The 9,284-nt window shown below is 19.6% G+C and overlaps 3 protein-coding genes across 3 annotated transcripts; all 3 read left to right on the top strand. All coding sequences in view use genetic code 6, as the record gives it.

Moving 5' to 3' along the window:
- Positions 1-4,577: 4,577 nt before the first annotated feature.
- On the top strand, positions 4,578-4,919 carry TTHERM_00233020 (transmembrane protein, putative; the record flags this gene model as incomplete). The annotated part of the gene is made up of 1 exon (XM_001014338.1): positions 4,578-4,919. One exon carries the CDS (start codon positions 4,578-4,580, stop codon positions 4,917-4,919), a length of 342 nt encoding a protein of 113 aa, XP_001014338.1.
- Positions 4,920-6,553: 1,634 nt separating this feature from the next.
- TTHERM_00233010 (ADP-ribosylation factor family protein) lies at positions 6,554-8,095 on the top strand (the record flags this gene model as incomplete). Its single annotated transcript, XM_001014337.2, has 1 exon — positions 6,554-8,095. The coding sequence occupies one exon, from the start codon at positions 6,554-6,556 to the stop codon at positions 8,093-8,095; it is 1,542 nt and encodes a 513-aa protein (XP_001014337.2).
- Positions 8,096-8,732: 637 nt separating this feature from the next.
- TTHERM_000233009 (ADP-ribosylation factor(Arf)/Arf-like (Arl) small GTPase family protein) lies at positions 8,733-9,284 on the top strand (the record flags this gene model as incomplete). Its single annotated transcript, XM_012797306.1, has 1 exon — positions 8,733-9,284. The coding sequence occupies one exon, from the start codon at positions 8,733-8,735 to the stop codon at positions 9,282-9,284; it is 552 nt and encodes a 183-aa protein (XP_012652760.1).

The following is a 9,284-nucleotide window of genomic DNA, read 5'->3' as shown; positions in this document are numbered from 1 at the left end:
TATCTTAAAGCTTTTGGCCTATTACAATATAAAATAATTTTAATATTTATTTTTATTTAGTTAAAAGCTGCTAAAAAAATTTATTTTTTTGAATTCTAAACAAACAAACAAACAAACAAAAATAAATAAATAAATAAATACCAAAACTCAAGCAAAAGGTAAAAAAATTATTCTCAAAATACTAATTGATGGATTTTATACTCTTGATTTTTTAGTTATCTGATTCTTCATTAACTACAAGGCAACAGTCATAGCTAGTTTGATTTTAGTAAACAGTAATTTTTATTGAAAGAAACTTTTCCTTTTCTTCATCGTTTTTTTTATAAATCCCATTTAGAGTTATTTCTTTTTTATGGCAATATTCTTGCTGTAAATCAAATTATTTACTTGTTTTTTATTGAGAAGTATTTATATTTTACCTATTTTCTTATTAGTTTGTCTTTAATTAATTAGTATATTGCTTAAAAATATTTATAATTGAATTTTCTAGATTTATTTTTTTTCTTTCATTAAAAGTTAATAAGTTCTCTAGTTAAAACTAATCCTTGTATTCCTTTATGTGACTTTGTTATTAAGTGTCATCGAAGTTATCAACAATTACAGTTTATCTAGTAAATAATTTAAAATCATTTTCATTGTGAATATTTAATACCTTACTAGCCTGGTTATTAATTATACCAACTTTAAGCGAATTATTTGTTTTATCATATTATACTGTTATAATAGGAAAGCTAATTCCATGTTAGACAATTTAAGACCATACTTTTTCATAATTTTTATATAGAAATATTTCTCTACGACTTTTCTATGTAAGATATAGAAAATATAGCAAAAAGAATTATATAGAGATAAAGCTGTACTTATCTCCGTAAACTTATGATGACCAAAAAGTAAAATAGTACCTATTATTTATTTATTTATTAATTAATTTATATTCAAACAATTATTTGTCCATTTAATTATAATAAAAATCAAAACAATTATTAATTTTAAATTAAATGTCTGCCTGTCTGCTTGCTTTCATTTTTAAAAATATAGCATATTTATAAGAAAATATTTAAATACATGAAAAAGGATCCGACCATAGATACTACTGTGAGTATAAAATTAGAACTTAAAAACTGTATGATGAGCTCATGAGTATAAGATATTGCTCCAAAATAAAAATAATCATATTTATCTATATCAAGATTATTGATTCCCTTCAATGTTTAAATGCATAAAGCTACTGTACTAACTAAGTTAAATGCTGAGATCCATAAGTTTAAATGTCTAGGAAAGCGAGTAGAGAGACAGTAAAAAGAAGTAAATGCGGGTATAGCTGTTGATTTGTACATAAGATTTTTGAAATCTAGACGAATTAGATTAATTAATTGAGTAGGTAAAATGATGATTACAAATAGAGCAATCAATAATCTAGTAAACTGTTTAATGTAGATTTCAACTTATGCTTTTTAAAATTTATCTTCCAATTCTTGATCGCTAAATTTCAAAGTAAACCTATTCATGTTTGTTTAATTATTTTATTTTTTATTAGAAATATATTAATTAATATGGCTATTTCAAAACTAACTTCTACTTTTGTATTATCTTATTTCTTGTAGAATTAATATTTCTGAAAAGTTTGTACATATATTTCTTAAACTTTTTTTTCAAGCTACCTAGGTAAATTAAACAAACATTCATATAATAGCTCTGTAATTAATAATGTTTTCTTTTATGCTTGATTCTCTAATTAGTAACATAAGGTCATTTATTTTCAATTAAAAAATAGTCATTACATTGTTTTGAATTTAGTTAGCTGTACTGTCCTTAAATTTCAACGAAATACTGATTGCTTTTAATAATTTTATATGAATTTGTTTGTTAAAAAATGAAATAAATTTCTTATTTTTTCAAATTATTTGAAAAATATTTTTTCAGTAAAAAAAGAAAATAAATAATTTTAACTTTTTTTAAAATGCAAAATATTATTATGGCTAAATATAAATCAATGAAAAATATTTATTTGAAGTCTTAGGATTTTAATGGATTCTTAAATCAGAAAATTTAGAGAATTAAATGATAAAATGATTAATATTAAAATAATTATTTTTTATTGAAAATAAATTATAATTTAGAACTTTCTATTAACCAACACTCATTAATTAAGTTAACCACAATCTTATCTATCTACTTTTCCCTAAAAAATTTGATAAAAAAATAAATCTTTTGCCCAAGAGATTAATGAGGATTTATACATAGTTTATTTATTTTATTCTATATTTGAATTAGTCAGTTTCTGTTGGCTTCAAATGATGGAATTCCATTTCTTAGATATTCTGAGAGATACCATATTTGGTTCTGTATTGCTTGCTGTATTGTGAGAGATTTTGTTAATACATTTCACTAGTTATGGTTCATACAGTATGAATAAAAAGCAATATATATAAAAATAATTGCATTTAAATTTATTTTTTAACAATTTTAAAAATTAAAACTTTATTAAATTCTTTAAAAAAATCATTTTTATATTTTTTAAAAACTATAGTAAATAATTTGTGAAAACTAATTTACTAAATAAATATTATAAAGTATATTTTTTAATTAACTGAGAAAAGTTAACCTAAGCATACATACATAAGATATAAAAGCGTTTTTAATAGTAAATAAAATGTATGTTTGTATTACTTTTTATAATAAATACTTTGAAATTTAAAATAATATTTTTTAATTATTTATTTTTATTCAGTGTTTGTTTTGAATTTTGATAAAATAAGTAATCAAAAAAATAATTTTTTACTCAATAAAGAAGTAAATATGTGTGTATGTATGTATGTATGTACTCATAAAAGAAATATTTGTTAAAATTGTTATCAAACAAAACAATTAAATAAAAAGTAAAGTAAGTAAATAATATTTATTATTTAGAATTTTAGTGGTTAAAATTTAAATCGATCTAATAATTTCTTAGTGAAAATTCAAATTTAATTTTTGTCTATTTTATTAATTTTTATTTAAATTGATTATAACAACCTGATTGCACAAATGCTTTAATTTTTGTGTAAGTTTTTTAATTTTCTTTTACTAGTTTAATTTCAAATTAATTTATATGTTCAAAATAGATGAATTATATTAATATGATAATAGTTAAGTGACTAAATGACTGACTGACTCACTACTTACTTATTGTGCTTATTTTACTTTTATTAAAAGGTTCTAATTATTTTATTAAATAATTTTAATGGATTGTATATTTAATTATATTATATAATTTACATAATTCAAAACAAGCAGTATTCATTCATTTATTTCTTAATTAAATTGTTACACTATTTATTTTTTATTTATGTTAAAATATTTTTTTAAATTGCAAAATATATATTCTTATTGAAAGTATTTTATTTTTATTTATTCATAGAAATTTTATCTATTTCAATTAATTTAGTAATTACCATTTTGCTTTTAAATTATATATTATCCTGAATATATTTAAATAAAAATGTTACAAAATATCAATAAAAATCATTTGTTAGTAAGTAAGTATATTTATTAATTTTACTTTAATAAATAAAGTTTTTGCTTTTAAATTATATTTTATACTGAATATATATAAATAAATATGTTAAAAAATAGAAATAAAATCATTATTATTAATTTTACTTTAATAAATAAAGAAAATTTGTGGTAATAAATAATAGATTAATTTTTTTTAGTTTTTGCCTAAAATTCAAAACTTAGTTTTAAAATTTTACTCAATGTATTTTTATTTAAGAATTTAACTTTTGGGTTTGAAAATAAAATACGTTGTCAATTTAATCAATATGCACCTTAAAATAAATGATGCGTAATTATTAATTGAATTTTTGTTTCTAATAACTCCTTTTTTAATTTATCTATTTTTGTATGATTATTTCGAACTTTCAAAAATATAATTTTATTAATTTAATCTATCTCTTTAGAATGAATGAATTTAATTTAATGAGAAGGAAAAAGAAATATTTAAAAATTAAATTTATTTTTTTTTAATAAAATCCTATTTTTTTTTGCTGTTTACATAGTTTAAAAAATTATTTTTTCATTTTTTTCATACTTAATGTTGAAAAAAAATATTTAAATTACACTAATTCATCTAATTTTATGATTTTTGGGGTTTTGTTTAAAGGAATTTTGTTCTTTGAGAAAAATATAAAGCATGAAAATATGTAAATTTAAGATTCTGTTAAAGTAGGTCAGTCAGCATTTTTAAATTCCTCATTTTATTTGAGCCTAACACAATTAAATGTAAAATAATGTAAAGATTATTTTTTGAAGTTTGATTTTAAATTTTGCATCAATTTATCTATCTCATAATTTCTTAATAAAATTTAAATTTAATTACTTTTCTATTTTATTCATTTTTTAGTAATTACAATAGCTAAAAACTTTTGTTACTAAATAAGCCATGCCATTGATAAACAATTTTTAATTTATAATTATTATACGCACGCAATGACAAATTTAATTTTAGTTTAAATTGGTTGAAAATATACCTTAAAATATCATAAATAATTAAAATAATCTAAAAAAAATAATAATAAAACCCTTTCAATAAAAAAATGAGAAAAATTGCATCAATCTTATTAATTGTTTCAATTACTTTACTATCAGTAAGTGCTTCCTCTAAATGTTCAGATGACATCAATAATAAGCTTAGTACAGGTACTATTTGTCAAGCTACAGACACTGACTGCAAAAATTCTTTAAATACTTTCATTACTTGTTTCGGAAATTGTGGTAATACTAGTAATACAGACTCAGACTTAGTCAAATGCGTAAAAACCAATTGCAGTAACATATCTAACGCCACTGTTAAAAGTTTTTACAATGAGATTATTACTTGCTTTAATAGTTTACTCATGTTCTCAGCTCTCTTTGTTTTGATTGCTTTACTATTTTGATTGCTTTAAAAATTAGAAAAGTAATTAATATATGTTAATTTACAATATATTAAAGATATTAACATCAGTAAATCAATTAATTAATATCAAATATCTAAGCTTTTTCAGAGCAAGTTTGTATTAATTACAAATATTTAATAAAATATTTTGTTAAATTTTGTATTTGCATGTATTGTTTGTTGATTAAATCATAATTTAGATATTAGCCTCTTAACTTTTAAAAATTTAATTTTTCATTTAAAATTTAATAATCCAATTAAGCTGTTGCAAATTTAATTACTAAAAACAAACAATTAAAATTATTTTTTTTAATTATTTATTTTTTCTATTATGTATAAAACAAACGAATATTAAAATTAATTATTTTTAAACAAAAAAAGTTCATTATTAAAATTAAAACATAATTTATTTAACAAACAAAATTATTTTCCTTATTTACTTAAAAAAAAAAGTGTAAAATTTTTATGAAGATTTTAAAATTTATTGGGTTAAAGTTATTTAAACCTTAATTATTTTATAAATGAATGAATGAATAAATAAATAGAATAGATAATTACTTAATTAAATAACTCATTTCTAAGTTATAATTAGAAAGTAATAAAAATATATATAAATCATGTATGTATGTCTGATAATCTAATTATATTTTAAATTTAATTAAACTTGATTTTCTCAATTTTTGATGTAATTTATAGATTGAAAAAGTAAAAATTAATTAATTAATTAAGTTAGGATTTTATTTAGTTTAAAAATATACAAATCACAAATAAAATAATTTTATTAAATTAAAAATATTCAAATCACAAATAAAATAATTTTATTAAATTAAAAATATTCAAACCTATTTTTTCAATTTTATCTTTTATAAAACCTCTATAAATATTTTAAACAAACAATCTGTTTCTCCAATTTTCATTTTTTGGTTAAGAATTTTTTTTGCATCATGAGATACTTTATTTTTTAAATACTATCATTTTTATATATTTTGATTTTAAGTTTGCTTATTGTCTTTCATTGATATTATTCAGAGTTTTAAAAAGTAAAAATTAATTAAGCAATTTTATATAAAGAGAATTTTTGGATTCTAATTATTTTTGAAATCGAAAGATCCCTAAATTGATATTTTATTAACCTGATTATAAATGAAATTTGAAGATTTTTATTATGCGAAATAAAGCATATTTTATTAAGGTATTTATTAAAAATATTATTTGCTTAAGTTTTCATTTTAATAAAAATCTCCATGAATATTTTTTAAAAATTAATCCTTTTCTCTAATTTTAAGTTGTTGAAAATATTTTTATTTGCATATTTATTTTTAGATATTTGGATTTAAAGAATGAATCAATTTCTCTTTATTTTTTTTAATCTAGAGATTAAAATACATAAGGGATTATATATATCTTAAATCTTAGAAAATTAGTTAGTTTTGAAATAGAAAAATTAATAGAATTAAAAATAAAACACATTAATTCTATTGAGTAAGGAATTCAACAATTTAATAAAGTAATAAGGAAATTTTAGCTAGGTTTAAATACTTCAAAATAATTAAAGAAAAATAATAATAATAATTAATTAATAAAAACAAATAAGATAGCGGAAAAGATATTAAAAATAGACTTAATAGCAAAAAAATGGAGTAGCCAAATAATTAGTTTAAAACTTGTTTAACTCACAAAAAAGAAATACTTTTTTTACAGATCAACAAGTTAAAGCAAATGGTAGGTGCTTGCAGTTCCTGTGTGACGTCTCTTAAACTCTCTGGAGAAGATTTAATTTAGGTGAGTGATGTATATGATTTTCTAGATAATGACAACTAAATTTTGAATGAATTTCCTAGCTTGTAAGACAAACAAATCCTTAATACCTATTAACTTGAATTCACTTCAGAGGATAAAATAATTCTCCTTTAAGAGCTAGCAAACTTTTTTGCAGATTTTAAGATTTAAATGACTAGCTTAATTGAAAGATAAGAGAAATCTGTTTTATAAAACATTGAATAAAAGTTTTAAGATAAAGTAGAACTTCTTAAAACTTATAATGAAGTTTGTTAAAAAGGTGAGTTTAAAGCATAATTCTTGAACTATATGACAAATAATTAAGATAATGGCATGAATTTAACAAATTTCATTACATCATTGAACAACAATTAATAAAATAATGCTTAGATTTTAAAAGATTAGCTAGAAGCCTTCTAAAAAACTAAAGCGATCTTGAATTAATAATTACCAATTCAGTAAAAACTAAAAAACTTCGCTTTTAGGCTTGTTGAAGATATTGGAAAGGCTTTTTTATTTGATTATAGGAGTGGTAATAATCAACAGTAAATATCAAGCATTTAATAAACCTTACATGATTAGTTTGAAGCCTATAGTGAGCTTTTTTAATAGTTTGCTTAAGGTTAAACTAAATAAATTGAAAATAATAAAGCAATTTTGTCATTTATAAAGTAAGATCCTTAACTATAATTTATGAAATTATAATAGAATATTCATCAATATGACATTGAATTGAATAATAATTTAAATGCAAATATTTCTAATAATCAAATTTCAATTGCCAAGCAAAATATTAATAAATTTAAAGAAAGTATTAATAAATAAGCAAATTGCTATCTTTACGAGTTGGTAAGTAAACTGTGTTAGTAAAATCAATTACCTTTAGGTTCTGTTAATCCTTAACTTCTTTAAAGCATAAAATCTGATTTTTACTATGCCTAAAAAGCACTTCCTTTCAATAACTATAAAATAGATTTAGATCCATAAGCAGTTTCTAAATTTTAATTTTTTAGTATTGAAGACTTTAAAGAAAAATAAAAATATTAAATGAAACTTTAGTTAATATTAGATAAAAGTATATAAAAATAATATCAATTCATTATTGGAGCTAAGGTGTACTATTAATCTTAAAAAGAAGCAAGACTTTTCTCTTAGAATTTTGAATTGTATTCCACGAATTCAACTGATATGACTAAAGATATTACTAAAATAAATGGTGAGAAGATCTTAAATTATGAATTCTAATTCCTTTTGAAAGATTAAGTACTTTATCTAAAAGATATGAAAAATCAAAAAACTTAAAAAAATTGTGAAATTGACTTAAGTCAACAAAATTTCTTATACATTGAAGTGTCAAGCATTAAATAAATAATAATTAATGAATTTAATAGAGGTTGAATTAAATTTAAGCTATAAAAATGTATTTATTTACTTATTTTTTATTGTAAAATAATTTTTTTAAAATATTTTTTTATGGTGATTAGACAGAGAGACTGTTTACATTCATTTAATAATTTTGAATGGGAATGTTTAAAAACATTTTTTCATTTATGATTAAATAGATGAGGGTTTTATTAATATTTGTGTTAAAAATGAAATTAATTAGACATCCATCTACAATTAGAGCTTTTAAAATTCATTTACTTTTTTTTAAATTTCTAACCTTACTACAATTTTTTTAAAAAATTTAAAATAGCCTCTGTCTTAATTAATTGGAGCATTGATAAATAAGAATATGAGTGATTTTAATTACTCAAACTTTTAAAAAGACTTATATTTTTAATAATATTTTCTTTATGTATAATTGCTTATTTTTTTTTCTTTTAATTTTACAAATGAAAAAAGATATTATTTCCTTGTCAGAAAATTGATAAAAATTATAATTTTTCAGATTTAATTTTTTTGTCTATCTTTTTTTAATTAGAATTGTTTACTCTTTATTATTTAAGCATAAATCCATTATATTTAAAAAACAAATGCTAAATATTTATTACTAAACTAACTATAAACAATAAATATAAATAAATAATCATAAATGGGTTAAATAATATTAAAAGCTCTATACTCTTTTTAAAGCTAAAAAGAAAAAAAAATATTGATGCTTGGAATTGATGATGCAGGCAAAACTACAATACTTTATTAACTAAAGCTAAACAAAGCCATATAGTTGATTCCAACTGTAGGGTTTACTGTTGAAAAAATTATATATAAAAACCTTGAGTTATAATTTTGGGATCTTTCTGGTAATGACTATTCAAGAAAATTTTTTTGGCATCATTACTATAAAAATAGCAACGCTTTGTTATTTGTAATAGATTCTTCTAATATTGAGAGATTTAGTGAAGCAAAATAAACTTTAAACATGTTATTAGAAAACCCTAATATACCAGATATCCCTATTTTAATCCTTGCAAATAAGTAAGATATCGCTGCTGTAAATACTGAAAGACTTCAAGAATAACTTGAATTAAATTAATATATAGGTGTTAGATAGCTACATATTTAAGGATGCTGTGCTTTGAATGGAGATGGACTTAAAGAAGGATTAAACTGGCTATCAAATATCTTAATAAAATAAAAATTTTGA

Source organism: Tetrahymena thermophila (assembly GCF_000189635.1).
Source record: "Tetrahymena thermophila SB210 genomic scaffold scf_8254665, whole genome shotgun sequence".
NCBI lineage: Eukaryota > Ciliophora > Oligohymenophorea > Hymenostomatida > Tetrahymenidae > Tetrahymena > Tetrahymena thermophila.
Note: the sequence above shows the minus strand (reverse complement) of the source record. Positions and strands in the feature narration are given on the sequence as shown.